At 39.5% G+C, this 21,380-nt stretch overlaps 1 protein-coding gene across 2 annotated transcripts in view; it reads right to left on the bottom strand.

Moving 5' to 3' along the window:
* Window positions 1–21,380, bottom strand: part of LOC122807082 (deoxyribonuclease gamma-like) — a 925,207-nt gene that overhangs the window by 428,230 nt on the left and 475,597 nt on the right. For both annotated transcript variants that reach the window (XM_044078020.1, XM_044078021.1), the window contains exon 3: window positions 13,908–13,996. In XM_044078020.1, coding sequence (XP_043933955.1) covers window positions 13,908–13,996 — 89 coding nt within the window. The remainder of the gene's footprint in view (window positions 1–13,907; window positions 13,997–21,380) is intronic.

Below are 21,380 nucleotides of genomic sequence, written 5' to 3'. Positions count from 1 at the left end.
TGACCAGACTACTTGACCACATGTGACAGGGAAGGGAATAGAAAAATGGGATCACAAGTAAGCATCCTAGTAATGCCATCCTCTGGACAGCACAGTGATGCAGTGGTAGCATTGTTGCCTCACAGCAAGAGGTTCTCCAGTTCAATTCTCGGCTGGTGTGCCTTCTGTGTGGAGTCTGCATGTCCTCCCTGCGTTTGTGTGGGTTTACTACGGGTGCTCCGATTACCTTCCATGTTACAAAGATATGTGTCTGGAGTGTTTCTCCTTGGGCCTCTGCTGAAAATTGGCTTCAATCAAGTTGAACTTTCCTGGTTAACAAATGTTAAATAAATAACAATAAATAAAACAGTAAGGCATTTTATGTTGACCTAGAGAAGTGGCAGCAACCACAAGCTAGAGGCCAATCATAGCGAGGAAGAACAGGCTATGTGGTGACAGGTGATACTGAGACTGTCTCAGCAAAAGTCTGAATTGGGATGGCCTTTGCATGACCAACTTTTATCTGGCCCTCCCATGGCCAATGACTGCATGGCCTGAAGACTCTGGCCGGAAGGCCATTGCAATGTATCTCAGAGAGAAATGTACGGAGGCAACGTTTGCAATCAATGACCTCAGCAGCTGTGTGTGCTCTCTGTCCCTATACTCTGTGTCACTCTTCATTTGGTGTGTATTATCCCAGAAGACAGGGAGCCCAATCCCAGCTCCTGAATACTGTAGGTAGCAGCCATCTGTGCCTAGTTTTCATTGGTTAATGCTGACAGACAGACCAGGAGTCACAGCAACACAGCAGCAGCATTCCATGTCACTCCCTAAAGCGCAGCTACCACTTTAACTTTTTTCAAAACTTCTTTCAATTTTTCCACTGTTACACCTTTAAGTATATCTTTATTATTACTTTCTTTATACTTTTATTATTTGATTACTCTGTACTTCTCAATTTTTCTCAAAATAATTCACCATCACTGTTAATTTATGCATTACTGAAACATTTATTCATTCATCATTGCCTTTGAGGTTGTTTTCATGCATCCAGTTTTCTTCTCTTTCAAACTTAAGAAAATATTTTTATCTTAGAATTCATTTGCATTTCTTTTGCTTCTTATACATAACTGTTATCTTTCTTTTATAGATTTTAAACAATCTTGTTGTCTGTATCATTTCTTTGATACTTTCCTGTTTCTGCTTGTGAGTATTTTAAGCAATCTTAAGTTCTTCTATCAGTTCATTTTTAAAACAACCCACAATACACAATTGATTTTCAGTATGCTAGCATGCATCAGTGGTGTTCCCACAGTTGCCATGCTTCATCTTGGTATCTTTGTAGTACATTTGTATCCACCTTACACAGTTGCCATACTTCATTTTAGGTTCATAGGTAGGTACTTGGCTATCTGCCTGAAGGCATTTATAAGCCTAGCTGGAATATGTTGGCTTTCGCTGCCCCCTTAGATTAGTTCCCTGTGCCTCTGTCCAGCAGAGCCATTGAAGTGATCCCTGGAGTAAACTTTCTGTTTCCCATCCACTCGTCAAGGTTTCTCTTGAAGAGGGTTAGCGAGGAGCTCTGTCTAATGTAAATTGGAATCTTGTTCCAGAGCATGGGAAGTCTCTGGGACAGGGATCTATCCCTCCAGAACATCCTATTTACTGTTGTGGTGAGGTTTAGATCCCTGGAGCATGTGGCTCGAGGGGATATGGTTTTCTTTAGATGGAGCATGTCCATCAATTCTGGGTTGGACATGGCCTTGTATATCAGGCAGAGATCATCTCTGAGTAGGTGGTATGCAACCGAGTACAGCTGTAGTTTCTTCAGTCAAGCTGCATAGGGCATCTGCTTGAGGCCAGTGATCCTCTTGGTGACGTACTTCTGTGATCTTTCCAGTTGTTGCAGGTGTCTTGGAAGGTACATCCCAAATAGGGCATTGTACTCTATGATGGGTCTGATGAGTGATGCATAGAGGGGCCCAATGACCTATTTCGATCTGGATGCAAACCCTTTTAGGTGGGCCACATAGAAGGATTTTCTAACCACTTTGGCAATGTGATTATCAAAGGAGAGGTTACTATCTACTTGGGTCCCCAGATCCCTTATTACGTCTTCTGTATTTAGGGGGCTACCACCTATGTGGTAGTTTGTGGGTACTTTGTTTTTTCCAAAGGGGGTGACTATGCACTTTTTGGCATTTAGCTTGAGGCCATGGTTTTGACACCAGGTATCTGTCTCAGTGAGACCCTTTTGGAGGATGTCTGTGTCAGCCAGAGACTCAATTATTGCCCCTAGTTTGCAGTTGTCTGCGAACTTGGTCAGCCATAGTCCTCCTGTGCTTGCCTGTACCTCTGAGAAGTATATGCCGAACAGGAGGAGTCCTAGGACTGAGCCCTGGGAATGCCACTTGTAACCAGTTTAGAGTCAGACCTAGCTCCCGCAACTCTTACCATGTGGGTTCTGTCCATGAGCCAGTTGGCAGACCATCTCGTGATGTAGGGGTTTTTGTTCAGGCTGGTGAGCTTGTCTATAATACCCGAGTGGGGAATGGTGTTGAAGACCTTTGCGAGGTCTAGGTAGGCTGTGTGGACCACCTTTCCCTCATCTATAGCCTTGGTAACTGTCTCAAAGAAGTCCACCAGGTTTAGGAGGCATGATCTGCCCTTAACAAAGTCGAACTGGGTAGGGTCCAGTGTTTGGAGGTTTCCAGTGTCTCTGTTAATGAGATCCATGATGATGCACTCCATAGCTTTGCAGACCAAGCTAGTCAGGCTTATAGGGCAATAGTTCCCGGGGTCTGTTGTGGCTCCACCTTTGTGGAGTTAATAACCGCTGCTGTGCGCATGTAGCCTGTGGAGAGGCCGAGTATAAACAGTGTGTTTAGGTGAGGGGTTAGTTCATCTTTGAGCTTGTGTAGGATGCAGCCTGGGACACCGTCTGGTCTCATTGATGCTGTGTTTTTGGCTTTGGAGAGGGCTATTTTAACCTGAGTGTCTGTGATTTCAGGGGCACTACATTCTTCTGGTACAGTTATGGGCCCTTTTGGGGGTGAGAGGGGGGTGAAGTTTGCACTGAACCTGTCTGCCAGGATGTTGGCTATATTGGTCAGTTCAGTGTATTTTGTGCCATTCTGCACTAACTCTGAGCAGATATGAGAATTTCCACTTAGATTCTTGACATAGCTAAAGAATGCCTTGTGGTTATCTTTGGAGTCCATGGCAATTTTTCTTTCGAAGCTAGCCTTGGATGATTTTATGAGGGAACCTAGTTTCTTGCTGATACTGATCAGGGATGTCTTCCCTTCTTGGGATTTTACTCTTTTCTGTACTGGTTTCCTCCTTCTATTGTATAGCTTGTTTATGGCAGGGGTCCACCAGACTGGTTTCCTTTTCTTGGAGGAGTGAGTCTTGGTTTTGTTTGGGATAGCAGGATCCATGGATTGTTGTAGGTGCCCATAGAGTGCATTAGTAAAGGATTTTGCAGCTTGGACAGTGTTATCCATTAGCATGGGGGCTTTGAAACTTCCCACCTCGGTCTTAAGTAACGTGAAGTTTGCTTTTGAAACGTTTTTCACAGTGGTTTCATTGACCGGGGTGGTGACAGAATGTGGATATCCAGAGTGAATAGTTTATGGTCAGATCTAACCAGCGAGGGATTGACCTCCAGTATGGAACACCGGTCGCCCATGTTGGTGATGACCAGGACCAATATGTTGTCGGTGTTGACCAGTTGATCCAGGGCATTTGAGTTTATAAATTCTAGGAAATGTTGGGCAAGGGAGTTTGTACTTGAGTAGTTCTCCCAGATAATGTTTGGGTAATTGAAATCATTCAATATCAGGGTGTTTGGTAGGACCTTTATGTTTCCCAGTGTTTCCAAGAATGTGGAGTGTGGGTCCTGGGACATGGTGGGTGATCTGTAACAAACTATAATTTGAATAGCAGTTTTGCCCATTGTTAGTTGCACATGGATGATCTCTGAAGCATCGTGCTGTGCCACTAACCTGGAGGTGTGGGCATCCTTGATGAATATGGATACTCCCCCGCCTTTTGTATTTCGGTCCGGGTTTTGTTGCCAAAATGTATGGTATGAGTTGTAGCCTGGTAGTGATGGGGTGCTCTCTGGAGCCTTAAACCAGGTTTCTGTTACTGCACATATATTGATTTTCTCCATACTGATGAGTGCCTCGAGTGCGTGCATTTTGAGGTTTAGACTTCTGGCATTGAGTAGCATTACCCTCAGTTTTTTGTTACTTGTGCTATTTATGGCAGTGGGTTTGTCTTTTGAGCCTTGCCTAAAAAAGGCACTATGGGGGTGGCAAGAGCCTTGGCCAGTATTCAAAAGCCTAAGGGTGACAGGTGCAAGCCATTTCTAGCAAAGCAGCGTGGCTTGTCGAGCATGTGATCCCAGGCTGACAGACACTGGATCCCCTTTGAATGACACCAGAAGCTTAGCCAATTGTTGAAATTGATACTTTTTCTCTATACTATGGTACTATTCTTGGTAAGGGCAGGATGCTACTCAGGGTCAGGGTCATACTGGCCTGGGCTAGGTAATCAGAGAGCTCCTCCATTACTCTTTTCATGTAGTCCAGGGAGGTATGGCTCAGGTCATTCACACCAACATGGACAATGACAGAGTCATATTTGTACTTGTTCTGGAGTGACCTGAGTGCTTGTGTTATGTGGCAGATCCTGGCACCTGACAGGCAGCTAACAGTAACCTTCTCCTTGTTCAGCCTAGTGAGTGGGACGTCAGTGTGCCTGACTATAGAGTCAACTATTACTAGTGTGTTGGGTATGTTATTTTCCCTTAAGGGCTGTGATTGTGTGGCACACTGGTTTTGTGAAGTGTGTTTCATGGTTTGTGTTGAGGGGGTGGAGGTTGCTTGGATGTCTGGTTTGGAGGTCTCTGTTGCTTTTGCAGATTTTTATTTAGAGCCTCCAAGTATGTTTTTGTGTATTTATGTGTGTTTTTGTCAGTGCTGGTTTCAAAGGTCTATGTGAGACTGGTGGTGTGATGCAAGTAATTCCCTTCTTCTCATGACTGCCTGGTCCAGTCTTGGGTTGAGAGAGCTTAGCCTCCAGTTTGGCTGTATAATTGCATCTCTCGCATGTATTAGTGTTTGGTGGTAGGAGGAGAGGGTTGTCTGTGTACATGAGACAGTTGTAACATTGCCTCAAAATGCACAGATTCACCAGTTGAACTGGAGAGTACACCTGAAACTGCCCTTTGGACATGCCTGCATAGGTACAGTGAACTGTTTTACTGATTGGCTGGTCAGGTCGAATATAGAGCCTTGTCCATATGTACAGTATAGGGGGGGGTCTAGTGATAGGGTTTATAAGTGCTTGCTATGAGTTTTGAGCAAGTGCCGGGCTGAGAAATGAATGGCTTGAGTGCTTAAGTTGAAAGTTTGTCTAGTTCCAAAGTTAAAATTGAAGAGGAGACTTTGTGGAGCCAGGATTAGTTATACCCTAGCTAACTGGCACTGCCCAGCGCGCAAAACGCGCAAATGCGGGTTTTTTATATCAGGGGAAATTAAAGAGATAGAAATTAGCCCAAAATGGCCAATAAACTACTAATTTCTGGGCTGAAACCACTCCTCCAGGGACAGATAGATTGCTCAAAGCTCTCTCTCTCACAATGAACAGAGAAACTTCCACCTATCCAAGTAAGGTATGGGCAAACGCAGAAACTTGTAACACAGCCCTGAATTCAGCACTAACCTGAAAACTGGACTATCTGTACCATAACCACTGATTTCAGTATTTTGTACTATTGTATATCTATTTTCATGTTCTAAGTCATTCATTTCTAGTTAATTTTGTAAATGTACTTTTTCCATATAGTCTTGTGCTTTTTATGTGTACTACTAACTGTCCTTGTTCATTTGCTATTTCTTGTTTCTAGCATTTGTTCTATTAACATAGTGCTTCCACTTAATTACCTCTTCTTCTTTTTTCAGTTTTTTTTTACTTACTTTTAGCTTTCCAGTATGCACAGTCTGGCCAGTAATGCCTTTTGCACCACAGCTGGTGTACTTCTTGTTTCAGTTTTTCATAGTGGGATCAAATTCACCATAGTTTATGAACCTTCTTTTTTCACAAACTGCATTAATATATGATTTTCTTGACCACTTTTAAAATAGGAGTTTGTCTGTCCGGCATATCCTGCTATTTCTCTGTCTTCTTCAAGCCTTTTAACATTAAGCATGTGATATATTTGATTTACCATCTGCAGAATAGCACCACTTCCATCTCCCTGTCCATACAACATATTTGTCTTTTATTTTTTTATTTATCCTTTTGTTTCACAATAATCCATTAATGCATTTTATTGTACCAACTGATACAGTTTCATTTTGTAAACAAAGGTACATTTTAAAACATATGTTATAAAATTTCTGCATTCAAAATGTTTCAATACTTGTATATTTTGTAGTTTAACAACTTGTAGTATTATTAGCATCTTTTCACAAAATATAACTGCCAGGAGGTAAATTCAGATCTTTATTGAAATGTCAGGACTCAAAATGTCAAGTCCCGACATGCCGAAAAATGAAATGACAATTCAGGAAAACAGCAAGCATTACTCCTCTCCTTTAAACTTCTTTTTTTTCAGGGGGGAGGGCTAGTCCCCATCCACACCTCCTGAACTTATATATATCATGTGCAATATCAGCATGCCTCAGAGAAAAAGGAATATTCTGAGAAATAGCAGTCTTAGACTTGTTATATATTAGTCCACATTTTCAGCAATTCAGTCTCCACATTACAGGACTTGCACAAGCAGGTCTCCATATTTCAAAAGTTTACCAGTAAATTCTTTCATAGATTTAATATATTAAAATGCTGGAATTACACCACAAAGATTTACTATCCGAAGTTCTTTGGCTGAAAGGAATAACCTGACAATCAATCATTCACCAGTGTAACACTTTTGTATGCAGCTTTTAATGACATAGTTGATCGCTGAAATTTTAAGGGAACAGGTACACATATTTTTCATGCTGAAATTCCAAAGCTTCCTCAAGTGATAGGGAGAATAAATATTTGTTCCAGATTTCTAGCTTTTAGTTTGTGTTAGTGTGTAAAGAAAATCCTTTTGCAAATACTTTAAATGACATTCTTTCTAGGTACATATTATCCAAAGCTTTTCCTGGAAGCTATTTTCTGTAGCTAGCAACTCAATGTCTTCACAGCTCAAGATCATACATTCATAGGTTTACACTAAGCCAGCAGTATGATAAACACTATAGGCCTAACGAACAATGTCATGAAAGAATAAACTTCAAAGGTGAGCTAAGAGTTCAGACGATGATGAGTTAATTGGGGGGGATGGATACATTATTGACTTGGATTTTGTATGAGGAAAAATAATTAGTGAGAAGGTGTAAAAACAGGGACAGGATGAGGCTTGAGAAAATGGAGGGAAGGACACGCAGAAAAGGAATAGGGAGACTTGAGATGCGAGAATATTTAGTTAGGTATAGTTAAATGTTTGTAGGAAGTGACTCCTGGGATGAATTTACACAATTCTATCCATACATCCAATTGAAGTTTTGACTGTTGAAAAAGGTTTTCCTACCAAATATATAGGAACCGTTTGTTCCACAGGAGAGGGAGGTGTTAGGTGATGAATTTATCCCTGAGTTGGGACTTGCTGATCCATCCGTCCATTCATCTGTTTATCCATCCAACTATCTATCCCTCTGTCCACACCACTTTTCACATTTTTGCACATGTGGTCAGGGTATGAAATTAAGAGAGAGAGAATCAAGTAAAACCAATATTCTCTCTGATGAGTGGCTATATTTTGGTATGAAATTAGATCTTTGAAACTGATATCAACCGAGGAGGGTTTTTTTCTTGTTAAGGAAAACAAGAGAGAGCACAGATTAACATAGCTTAAAAGACAGTGCACAGATCAATTCACACAAATCTATAACCCAAAGAAAGCAAGGGTAGTCTCTGGTTTTAGTCTATCCAAATAACGGCTGTTCTTTACACCTCAGATTTCCTTGGTTATAAAACACTGAAGACTTTCTAGTTGGGAAAGTTGTTTAGAGCTATACAAGTTCAACATTCTATCTCCCACGGATGCCACTTTCTCTGACTCTGCATGCTCTGCATTGTTCCCCTTCAGTTAGTGACAAGAGTGATATTTCCTACACAACTTCAGATTCCCCTGCTTGTGACTTGAAAATATAATCCCCAGTTGAGTAGCTGTTAATCTATTAGCAGTTGGGTCTTCCAGTTAAGGCACCAGTAACCGTTTGCTCTTTATTCACTACGTTCACCCATATGTTTGTTAACTTTATCCCTTCTGTTTACTCTAGCCGTATCATACTTTTGTTTGAATATAACAATAACACATACATTTACAGCCCTTAGTGACTTGTGTGTTTGTTCTATATCCTTCTCACTCTCAACCAGAAATAGAAAAGTATAGGCGAATTTCCCCACTGTCCTGACCATATTACTCTTAGGGAATATGAATTCCACCTTAGGCCTTCAATGAAAATAGCCTATTCTAGGTGGGTCTAATCTAGTCAACAAAAATACATTATTCTAATTTTTGTCTATGAGTTTCACTGAAGTGAAAAAGTAGCACCAGATAATGGAATTCTGAGATGGGGGACATGTTCTTATTTGTCAGTCTGAATGATGCTGTTTTGTAGGCTATTAAATAAGCAAACAAACAAATAAAAATGTACACAAGCATAACTTGACTCCATATGACACACTGGTGAAGCCCTAACTCTGACCCCAGTGACCCAGGTTTGTCTAGCAGATCCAGGAGTTGGAGGAGTCAGCCAGGAGGGGAGAGTGAGAGGCTAAAGCTCTTTTCCTATCCTGGAATAGGGAGGTAGCCTAATCTGCCTGTGCTACTACCAAATACAAATGTGTGGGTGGTAGTGAAACATGACACGGAATGACCCAAGATTGGGCACTTGGCCAGCCAAGAAGAATCTTCACTGTAGCAGGTAATCATGTAATATACAGAAGCATGCAAGTTCCACTGGACCAATACTATAGGATCTGGTTCAGCAGAATGCCTAGCAGTGAAACAGCTTTATGTCAAGTCAGGTTCCTATTAAGTGATCGAAGTTTTGAAACTTCGAATATAATAAAAGTCGAACCCTTATGTTCAAAGTTTCAAAACTTCGAACATGTAAATTAAAAAAAAAATAAATAAATAAAAAAATAAAACTAACTGTTGTAAGCAGGGGGACAAGCCACCCTGCACCCCCACACCCCCACTCTTTAAATATACCAATTCCGAGATCGCACTACAGTGCAGTAAAGGAAAATCTTCCCTTTCCGCACTGTAGTGCGATCTCGGAGTTGGTATATTTAAAGAGCGGGTGGGGTGGGGGGTGCGCTTACAACAGTTAGTTGTGTTTTTTCTTTTCTTTTTTTTTTTTTTTTTTTTTACGTATTCGAACTTTTACATGTTCGAACATATGGTTTTGACCATATAGTGTTCGAACTTTTAAAAGTTCAACTACATAATAGAAACCCGTCAAGTCTGCTATGCTTCCACCTTTCTATAGAACTTTCTGTGGCTACATTAAGAAGTGTGGGACTGCAGAGAAGTGGTTCCTACTGCATGCTTAGAATACAGTATACCGCTTAGGGTACTGGATCAGTTGACTCCTGACCCCTCTCCTTAACAGGGCAAATGCTCTTGGGTAACTTTCAGCCATGCTGCACCAACAGGATCGAGTGACCCCAAATGCATCAAGAACATAACAAAATACTTTTCTGAGTGCTGGAGGCAAAGCAATGCTGCATCCTTCAGTTTATTTATTACAAATATGTAGCCTGATAGAGGTTAGGGAAAGCTAAAATCCTTCGGAAAAAAGAAGAAACTGCAGGTACTCCACAACAATTGAAGCCAACCAGTTGCTAGTGTACTAAAACAGCTTTATTGTAAAAGTAAACGCTTTCACATCTGCTCAGGATGCTTTATCAGACTTTAACAAACATCTAACTTTCAAATATTTAAATACACACCCTACAATTCATTGGGCCAATGAAATCAAACAAACAATTATCACCAATTTGCATCCAATGCTATATATTAAAGACATATATCCATAAGGCAAAAACATATATATATATATATATATATATATATATAAATGCACAGTAAAAAAGGACATCCATTACATATAAAACTACTGTCAAAAAGTTGCTATCAAAAAGTTGATTAAATAATCTTTACCATAAGGTTAAAACCTTAAAACATTTATATGTACATTGCCGGATAAAACATACTACTATTCTAAAAGTCACTAAAAGTTCATAGTCACTATGCAGATTGCAAGACTAGAAATTTAGTTCACTTAGCCATATGTAAAAAATGTAGTGCGTTCAATGTGGGTAAAACGAACAGGACTCTCAGAGAAAGGATCAGAGAGCATTTGTATGCTATTAATAGAGAAACGAGAATAATGCTCTAGCAAGACATATTTTGACGCATGGCACTACACATAGTTTTGAGTTCATGGCTTTAGAACTCATATATACCACCATGAGATTAGGTAATACTGTTGGTTTTACAGAGAGAGAAGAAGGGAAATGGATAATTAAATTACAAGTGGATTCAGGACATGGACTGAATGATAGGGTTAGTTTAAAACCATTTCTTATGGACTGCCCTTTAAAGCATTAGTAATGATCAATAGTTTTTAGAATAGTAGTATGTTTTATCCGGCAATGTACATATAAATGTTTTAAGGTATTTAACCTTATGGTAAAGATTATTTAATCAACTTTTTGATAGCAGCTTTTTGACAGTAGTTTTATATGTAATGGATGTCCTTTTTTACTGTGCATTTATATATATATATATATATATATATATATATATATATGTTTTTGCCTTATGGATATATGTCTTTGATATATAAGCATTGGATGCAAATTGGTGATAATTGTTTGTTTGATTTCATTGGCTCAATGAATTGTAGGGTGTGTATTTAAATATTTGAAAGTTAGATGTTTGTTCAAGTCTGATGAAGCATCCTGAGCAGATGTGAAAGCGTTTACTTTTACAATAAAGCTGTTTTAGTACACTAGCAACTGGTTGGCTTCGATTGTTGTGTTCTTCTTTTTTCCGTTGGATTTGTTGATTCGGATACAACAGGTACCTTACCCTCAGAGGACTTTATTTTCAGAGAAAGCTAAAATCCTTACTGCAGCAATGTCTGTCAAAATGCTAAATCTGAAATGAGAGAAAGTGCTTTGCCTTGAAAAAAAACAGCTTATGAATGTCCACCTTGAGAAAATTTGTCATTATGAAACATGAAAACAGTTATACTGAGCAGCATAGTTTTGCTAATATAAAGGTTAATGTTCTCTACGATCAGAAATGCTTAATTTGAAATGTTGGAAGTAAAGTAGTTTGCCACAGGTCCATACCTTTCAACCTCTTACAGCAAGAAATGTGGACAAAGCCATAAATATTGTTGGGGGGGGGCAAAGACTCAGAAATAGGGGCAATTTTAAATAATGCTCTTACAAATATTCAAAGTTGATAGAATAACAGATTTTGTATTAGCATGAATTTTTTGGAGTATGAAGTCAAACTCAAATGTCTGAAATATTGTCTTACTTCACTCCTCACTGATTTGACAAGATTGGCTAGATAAAACAAAATTTTATGAAGAACAGACCAAAAATATGAGGCAAAAATCTGGACATTGTGTGAAAATCTGGACAGTTGAGTGGTATGCACGGGTCTGTACATCGTCATGTTAATTCTCTGCTAAAAATACAGTAAAACATTTTAGAAGAAAAGTGGTATTACTCACTTGGAAAGTAATGTTAGCAAGCTTACCATGTTTGATATTATACATATTTAGTAAAGCCCCCCAAAAGTAGGCATGCCTTGCTATAAATAAGGCAGTGTATCGTGAGTGTGTCATGTCATGAGTCTTTCTTTTTTTTTGGTTGGGAGGGATAGCTTGACTATGTCTCACTGTGGCAAATCCAAGCTTAAAAAAGGTATCAGCGGTACTAAATACTTCCTGGCACAATTAGTTTGGTTTTGTCCAGCCAGTCTGCTTAATCTTCTGATTACCTGCTCTTCTACTAGGCATTTTATGTGTAGCAATCCACCATCAGTGAAGCTTGCTTATAATTTCACATTTATCATGGTGAAAGTATACATCATGTACCTGTCTTGAAGTTTATTTGAAAAAATGCTGATTTTATGGCTTAATATTTTTCTGTTCATAATAAACAGAATACTGGACATAACTTTTTACAGCACAGAAGCATTACCAATGCCAGTTCACCATCCTGGAGAAGTGAGATGGTCTGACCTGCTACAGTGGCATGCAGTGTATGGACTGTGGACATGAATTGACTCTCCCAAAATGTGTCTGCATGGAGTACAGGCAGAATCACACACTCACAGAAGAAGATACAGTAGGCTTTGTATATGCAAGTGCACATATCAGTAGGCAGAGATTTTTGGGGAGGGGGGTTAGGACCGAAAATCTAAAAACTAAATTACTTTAATGTCACCTGAATGGTGGCCATACCATAATCAGCTGTCATCCTTGTGATGGGGAGCAAATGAATGTTCTTGGCAGAGGCTAGGTGGTCATCAATTGGGAGGGGTGGGAACTGAAAATAGTTATATAAAAAAACCTCCTTTTATGATGTAGCTTCTTATAAAAAGTAATTAAGCCTATTCAAGAACAGAACCAAGAGCTCTTGTTTGGAGATGAGTATTTTCATCCCAGCTTCTTCACTCTTAGGAATACATACTCCAATGTCTGTCATAAGTCACTGGTCACTTGGAACTAATAGAATAACATCAACTGCAAATAACAAACTCACAACTCTCATGACCACAAGCTAAGTATGTTTGCACATTGGCTGCACCTTGATATCCTGTTCATGAAAACCACACACAGGAGGGGAGATAAGGCACATCTTTGGTGGGGTTCTGTGCCACCTAACACTGACAATATGAACACAACTCTCATTTCTCAAATTCAGGAAATGAATGTCATTCAACAGTGGCCTGAAATTCCAAACTGCTATGAGACTTTCTTCAAGACACATTCAGGGGCTCATAGTCATATATGCCTTCCCCAAATCCAGAGAACACACGTAGATAGTATTGGAAAAACAGCCCTGACCTCTCCTCTTTCAAGGACAGATGAACCACTCCTTTAGGCAGTATGGAATCCACAGTGATCCTTTGGAATCAGATACTTGATTATTGGACACTCTGCATGAAGAATAAGGAGCCTGGCTATCCTGAAGGAGCTTGGAATACAGTTACTGCTCTTCTGTGTTGAAGGAAATCAGCTGATGAGGTATGAGCACCTGGTAAGGATGCATCCAGAGCACCTCCATCTGGAGATATGGCAGACATGGTCCACAAGAAGAAGGCCCTGGTGCAGACCCAGGACATGTTGGATATATTATCTCTCTAAGGTTACCTGGGAATACCTGAGAATCTCACAAAACAAGCTGGAGATTGTTGTAAGGTATAGGGGAATCTGGTCTACCCTGCCTTACCAGGTAACACTGCACTTTATCAAAGCAAGGAAGAAAATATGTCTAGCATATGATCAGCCACAGTGATGGGAAGAGTTTACCTTTAATCTTCTCTACTTAATCTGCTGGATCCATGACTCAGAGAGACTGTGACTCAGATAAACTGGTATCATCTAGTAACCAGAGCACTGGAGAAACTGATGAGAGAGGGTGGTTTAGAAGATGGAAGGAAGGAAGGCTGCATGGATGGATGGGTAGATGGATGGAATTTCTAACTGGCTGTCAACACTACTTTCTCCCATTTTCCTGCTCTTGTGACACCAGGCCAACCTAGATGCTTTAGTTTGTACCTGCAATATTTACTGTCACATAAATTTGATGTTTGCAACACTTACGAGTTTAATTCCTCCAAGAGTTTTTTCACAGCTTTCTCGTGTGTATCAACACATTCCAACATCAGCAAGATATCATAGCGGGAAACAATCTGTAAAGATTTAAAACAAAAACATGTTAACTATATAATGCATTCACTTATGTAACTTTTAAAGCTTTGATAGTGCTGCTGTATACATTTTATTTACTTGTTGTGTTTGATATAACCAGCTATGAAAGATAAGCAAGCAATAGTGCTCAACAGTGTGTGTATTATTGTGGAAATTATGCATGCCCAGAGGTGTCTTGCAGTGGCTTCAAGCCTCTACACCCCTGGAAGGGTATTATTTCTATAATAACACACACTCTGGAGGGCATTATTGCATTAAGAGAACGTTCTGTATTTTTTGTTAGTGTGCAGCTACCTATATATACATACACACACACACACGCACACACACACACGCACGCACGCACGCACACACACACACACACACACACACACACACACACACACACATGGGTGTATCTGACATCATCGAAAGCCCACATCATCGAATACGAGATTGTCGAGACAAGAATATTGAAATCCCATTTCAGCAAACCAGGGGAACAGTGAAGATCTTCCCAAGAGACGGAATTGCAAGACAGGAGATATGGCCCACCATCCATGTTTCTAACACTCCCTCTGTCATCCAGAAATCATGATGGAATGCTCACTGCACTAAGCCAGGTGTGGGTGCATGCTTACACACACCCATGATGTTCAGCTGGGTTACTGTACTTCTGTTTCATTCTACAAACTGCATTCCTACAGTGGTACTTTTGTAAACAACCATACCATGGATGGATACGACAGCATCTGTTACTTGCTCCAATCTATCCCTTTTCTGCTTCTCCAGCATTCAGGCCACCAGTAAACCTAAATTGTTTGGGGTACAGACAGAGACAAATCTGCTGTGCTATGGAGTTGGCTATCTTTACTAACTTTCTAACAATTCAGCACTAAAATGAGATGTGTGAAGGGCCTATCCTGTTACTCGACGGTCACAAAACAGGAGTCAGTCCCATATAAAACGTCAGTCCATCACTCGCTCACTCGCTCACTCAGGTGCCTCGGTTGAAATGTATTAGTAAATAATAAACTCAAGCATGAGCTATTTTGTTTGTGAAACTGCTGTCTCAGTTCATGGAAAGATGTGATCTGGAGCATGCATGTATAACTTGAATTCATTTATTTTCTCATGTACACTTTGTCTTATGTATTAGGTTCTCCGGTTCGATCCTCAGCTGGGGTGCCTTCTGTGCGGAGTCTGCATGTCCTCCCTGTGGTCGTGTGGGTTTCCTCCGGGTGGTCAGGTTTCCTTCCACATCCCAAAGACATGCTGTAGGTGGATTGGACACTCTAAATTGGGCCTAGGCATGAGTGCGTGCATGTGTGTGCCTTCTGTGGAAGGTTGGGTGCTGGGCTGGCAAATCAACACCATAAAAACCCCACTGCCAATCATGAGCGGACAGTTGGTCCGCTGTGGTGACCCCTGACTGGGAAAAGCCAAAAGAATTAGAAGACTTATGTACTGTTGCAGGAGCTCCAGAGCAAACCATGACACTCACTGAGCAAAAAGCAACAGCCATCCCAAATCATCCGGTACTCATAATTATTGGCAAGTTGGAGAATCATCACTTTAATGATGGCTTATTGGTGTGGTGGTTAGCTTTGTCGCTTCACGGCAAGAGGTTCCCCAGTTCGATTCTCAGCTGGGGTGCACTATGTGCAGTGTCTGCATGTTCTCCCTGGATTCATGTGGGTTTCCTCTGGGCACTCCAGTTTTCTCCCCAGTTACAAAGATGTGCCTGGAGTGATTCTCCCAGGGCCTCCGCTGAAAATTGACTCGTTCCAGGTTAAACTTTCCTGGTAAACAAATGCTAAATAAAATAATGAAGTTGTATATCTTTGAGAGGTAAACATTGCCACAAGGAAAATATCACAAAGTCTGGGTAGAATGTATTGCCCTCAGTAACATTTCACACAGGAAGAGCCTGTAGAATCTTCACAGAAGGCACCCTGGTGAGGAGCTGAACTATGTTATCAAGTTGTGGAACAGTAACATTAATGACTGCACCAGAGTGTTGTTCTTATTACACTAATTAAACAGGTATTAAACTACAGAGAAAACTAGTAGAAGACAATGTGCAGTGCACATAAGGATGAAGAACAAACTGCCTCAGAAGGTTGCAAAAGTTCACCTGAATATTAGTAGGATACCTCTTGGAAATCTGACTATGCCTGAAATTAGGACAGACCACTCTAAAGCCATGAATATTATAGATATTTTTCTCTGAACATATACATGAAGTTAACTTCCAGCACTAAACTGTACCATTTATAAAATAAAACATTAGCTCAAACACTGGGTCACATTTGTATTTCCATGTTCTTAACAACAGGGTGAACATCTGCCTTTATGGGAAGAAACAAAGCAAGGCAACTCAGCAGATAAACATAAGATATACAAAAGTAGCCATTCAAGCTAAGGGCAAATCAAGAAGCCAAAAAAGTGCAAAGCTGGTACCAGTTGATTGCACTCTTTTAATCCAGATAAAGTCAAATGGTAAACACTTCTGTTAAAATTAAATTTCCGACCAGTCTTCTTGTTCTTGAGAAAGTGAAGGATTCATAGGTTCATAGATTAGTACTAAGCTAACTGCCCTTGCGAGCCATTTTAAGCCTAGCCAACTATACCTTGTGAGACTCAAACCCTGCGTTTGTAAGGCATACACCTTAACCATTAGGCCACCCTCCCAACTTGAAGAAGGTAGAGACTTGAACTCTTTCTTATTAAGGAGAGAGCTGGTTTGGTGATTTAATTTTAAAGCTTTTAGTAAATCAGGTTTGAACAGGGCTATTAACTTGTTTATTTTAAGTTAGGGGATATGCATTATTGAAGATTTCTTTTGGTTATTACTTGTTACATGTTTTTAAATCAATGCTTTTAATGCATTTAATGATGTTACAAATTAAATTCTGTGTCTGATTAAGCTGTTTTACATCAACAGAATAAAAGCACTTATCATTTGATTTTATCCTGAACAAAGGAGTACAGGCAATTGGTACCTGATCTGGACTTTTGTTTTTTATTACACCATAAGATATATCAATCATCGCTGCCCGCTACCTCTCTGGAATCACCTGAAATATTTTCTCAAGGGGAACCGAGAATTCATAGAATGCTAGTGTCTGCATTATGTAACAATGGCATTCACAGAAGTACAATTGTGTACATTTACCATAAATGTAGATGTTCGAGTGTATTCACTGTTGCAGTCCTAACATATGGGTTATCCAGCTCCCGGTAGCCCTCAGTCGGCCCGAATACCAGAGTCCTCGATATATGACATCAGCTGCCATCGGCTGTAAAACTGATGTCAGAACGTCAGACATAAAGGGAGGCGGTTGATGCCATTTCCTCAGTTTTTCTTGACTTAACTGTCAGGAGCCCCCAAAAGAAGGCTAAACCAGGAAGGAAACACCCTGGAAACATGCCATCCAAAAATAACATATCTAGTCTGTGCCTTGGGAAAAAAGGGGGAATGGAGGGTGGGAAACCATGACTGCAACAGTGAATACACTTGAACATCTACATTTATGGTAAGTGTACACAACTGTACCATGTTATTCGTTTCACTGCTGCAGTCCTAACATATGGGTTGATTCCCAAAGCCCAGGAAAAAAAACAAAAGGGGGAGGAAGAATCACAGATGAAGGGTTGGTAAGGAGGCCTTGCAAAACTACAGAGGCAAAACCAGCCCTGCATTTAGAAAACAAAGGTAGATTGTAATGCTTTGTGAAAGTATGGACAGAAGACCAAGTAGCTGCTTCTAGAATGTCCTTAGTAGGCACACCTCTCAAAAAAGCTGCAGAAGTAGAGGCTGCTCTAGTACAATGGGTCCTAATACCCTGAGGGGGAACATTCCCATGCTGCAGGTAACAAAAATGAATACAATGAGCAATCCATTTGGAGATGGTTTCAAAATAGCTTTACCCTGAGCCCCAGGAGCAAAACTAACCAACAACTGCTCAGACTTCCGAAAGGGTTTATTCCTGTTTAAGTAAATTCTCAACTGTCTGTGCACATCAAAAGACTGCAGAATCCTTTCCCCTTTATTCTGGGGGTTACTGAAAAAGGTAGGCAGATGAATAGACTGGTTAAGGGTCAGACTGGAAACCACCTTAGGAATAAAGGAAGGATTAGTTCTCAGAGAAACCCGAGCTGTATGAAAAATAATGAAAGGTTCTACTGCTATTAACGCTTGCAGTTCCGAAACCCTTCTGGCAGAAGAAATAGCCAAAAGAAAGGTAGTCTTCCATGAAAGAAACTTTAATTCTGCAGAGGCAGCAGGTTCAAAGGGAGGTAGAGTATTTTCCTGCTTAATCCTATAAACCCTTAACTCGCAACTTCTCCTCTCACTTCACCTTTTACTAATCCTTCTCCCTCTCTTTCCCCCCATCCAGATTGCATTCTACCGCTTCCTTTATATACACAATATCACTTCCACACTAAAGCAACTCCTGAAATGTGTGTTCATCCTGGAGCTCAAACTGTAAAATACTTAACCATGAGACCTGGCTGGCATTTGTTAAATGAGCTAACAGCCTGTACTATGACCTTGATTAACACTGTTTTATATAATATTACCTTTACCTACATTGTATAATTTATATTTTATACTGCTTTTATTTTCTCTTATTGTATAACTCTCATTCTCTGTAATATTTGTGAAATGCTTTTTTCTGTGAATTTAAACCTGGAGCTTTTCTCCCTAGGCTTCCACTGAAAATGGGCTCTCCCTGGCGCAGTGGACTTTCCCGGTAATCAAATGCCAATAAATAAATAAATAAATAAATAAATGTGCACTTATTTTCCAGATCCTCTTCAGTTTAATTCATACATACATCTCTTTTAGTGCCTAAAATATTTCCCTTTACTTACTGTCATATGCTTTCTTAAGGTCCCAGCTCACTAAATATCCTTTAGTTTTTTCATGAAATTTGTTTTGTGTTTCCTTCACCACCACAATGTTTCCCTCATATTCTTATTTTTACCAATTCTCTCCAATTCTTTCTCAAATTAATCCAGATTTATATTTATCATTCCTGCAGTATCCTTGTCAGTATTTTACAATCCATATTTAATATCATTATAGTGCATGGAGTGCAATAACTGTGTTCCAAATTTTGGAAAAAGATAAATTTGTTAAGTACCTTTCAATATAATTAAGTTATAGCCTCATGTTAGAGGATAAACAGTGGCAGAAAGCTCATACAGCTTTAAAAGATGTAAACCCTTGAGGATGCCACATGTTTGTGTGGAATTGTAATGAGTATTACAAATTTTAAAGATGTTACAGAATCAGATACATATCTAGCCCCTGTATGCCTGAGAGTCCTAAATATGCACAGCTTTCAAAGCTATAAAACACTTTCTACTTCTACAGTTTCTCTCTCTCTCTCTCTCTCTCTCTCTATGTTTTGTAATACATTGCAGTAGCTTACTATCCATGTACTCCAAAGCCTTGTGTCTTAGCACTAAATGTGTTAACCATTTTCAAAGCTATTACACATGTGGGTCTCATACACTTTTTTGTTTCTTCTCTCTTTTTCTGTAAGTGGTACTATATCAAGCTAAAGCTCCATGTACTACAAGAAGTATGGTAAGATCTTTCTGATCATAAACAAGCAATTATATGATCTCAAAATGGATGTCAAGATTCACATTTTAAGCTTTGCTTGAGTCTCAAGGTGAATTTCTTGACATCCATTTCTCGACCATATAAGAACTTGTTTATGATCAGAGACCTGCTTATAATCCTGTGTATCAGTCTCCAATTCTTAACATCTCACATCTCATTTTTCCTTAATAATCTTGATAATGGGTCTACATAAGATCTGTGAAAGCCCTTTTCAGTGAATGGCTCTTTGCCGAGCACTAACTGTCAAAATCTGACTCCGTTGAATGGCTATTTCAGCAAATTTTTTCCTAGGGGAAACAACACTCGGCCTTCATCAGGAATTTGCTCTTTTTCCCACTGTAGTGCGATCTTGGAGTTGGTATATTTAGTTAGGGGGTGAAGCCCCCCCCCCACTTTGGAGGGTTTTAAATTTTGTGAAGTTTTACAGTGGCCAAGTGTTTTTTCCCCTAGGAAAAAAATCGCTGAAATGGCCGTTTGATGGAGTCAGATTTAGACAGTTAGCATTTGGCAGAGAGACGTTTGCTGAAAAGGGTTTTCGTGGATTTAATATAGACCCTTGATAATACTCTCATAAACTATCCATCCTATCCATGCATTTCTCAAACAATCATTCATAAAACAAATATTTAGCAATCTTTAACTGTTTCCTCTGACATACCTTAATAAAATCCACACTCTGTACCACACTCCACTGTAATGAATTCTGTACTTATTTTCTCTAATATTCCTTTCATTCACAATCACTTTTCCTCTTCCTTTACCATTTCTGTCTTTTCTCTGAAAACATTTTTCTCCTTTCCTCCTAACGTTTTTGTTAAATACACTTCTGTCTTTCTTGCTATTTATCTTTGGTTTGTTAATTCCTTATCTTTACCATCATATATTTCTACCATATACTGTTCTTCCTCTTTCTTTACTCTCTTAACATTGGGCATAATTGTTCTTTCTTCCCTTGTAATGCATGACTTTGCTTCTATACATTTTCATTAATCCAATTTCCTTATGCAAAACATTTTTTTATTTCCTCTAACCTCCTTCATATTTTGTGCCATTACTTTAAGTATTGTCTCCCTTTATGCAGCTTTTTTTTCAACTACTGTACATATAGTCTCCTTTTAATTTAAATGTTACCCAGCATCTTCCTCACAGTCTAAATGCCATTTAAATACTTGCATAGTATATAATCTCTCTGACTGCTAAATGCATTATTTTTGCTGTACAAACTTAAAATCATTTTATCAACCCTTTATCTTCATAGTTGCTCCTGTGACACTACTTACTGCAATGTGATCTTAAAAGCTATCTATTATTTTGTTGTACTCATCTTCCACTTCATTACTTCCTGTTGCATAATCTTATCTTCATGGTAAAGAACCCCCTAAGATAAATTTTCCAACCAGTCTACATATTCTTAACGTTTTGATTCCTGAAAAAAAGATGCACATCTTTTTTGTATTGCCTTTGTCATAAACTATAGTTAAAATGTTCCAAATGTGTCATTATTTAATGCTCTTGCATTGCATGAACTCCATTACTGTCTAAAAAATGTTGAACTTTTCTACCTGATTCAAAACATAGAGCTCTCTGACTTTGGCATTGATGATCCATGTTTGACTAGTGACGTGGGTGCTAGAAGAGCCAGATGGAGAGGATGGGATTAAGCAGCCACCACTGATTAACCAATCAAACTACTCCTGCTGTTGTACTGACACCTAGGGCTGGCCAAAAGTACTAACAACACATGG

Source organism: Protopterus annectens, chromosome 7.part0 (genome assembly GCF_019279795.1).
Source record: "Protopterus annectens isolate FY-2018-M chromosome 7.part0, PAN1.0, whole genome shotgun sequence".
Classification (NCBI taxonomy): Eukaryota; Metazoa; Chordata; order Ceratodontiformes; family Protopteridae; genus Protopterus; species Protopterus annectens.
This window is presented reverse-complemented; position numbering and strand designations above follow the sequence as displayed.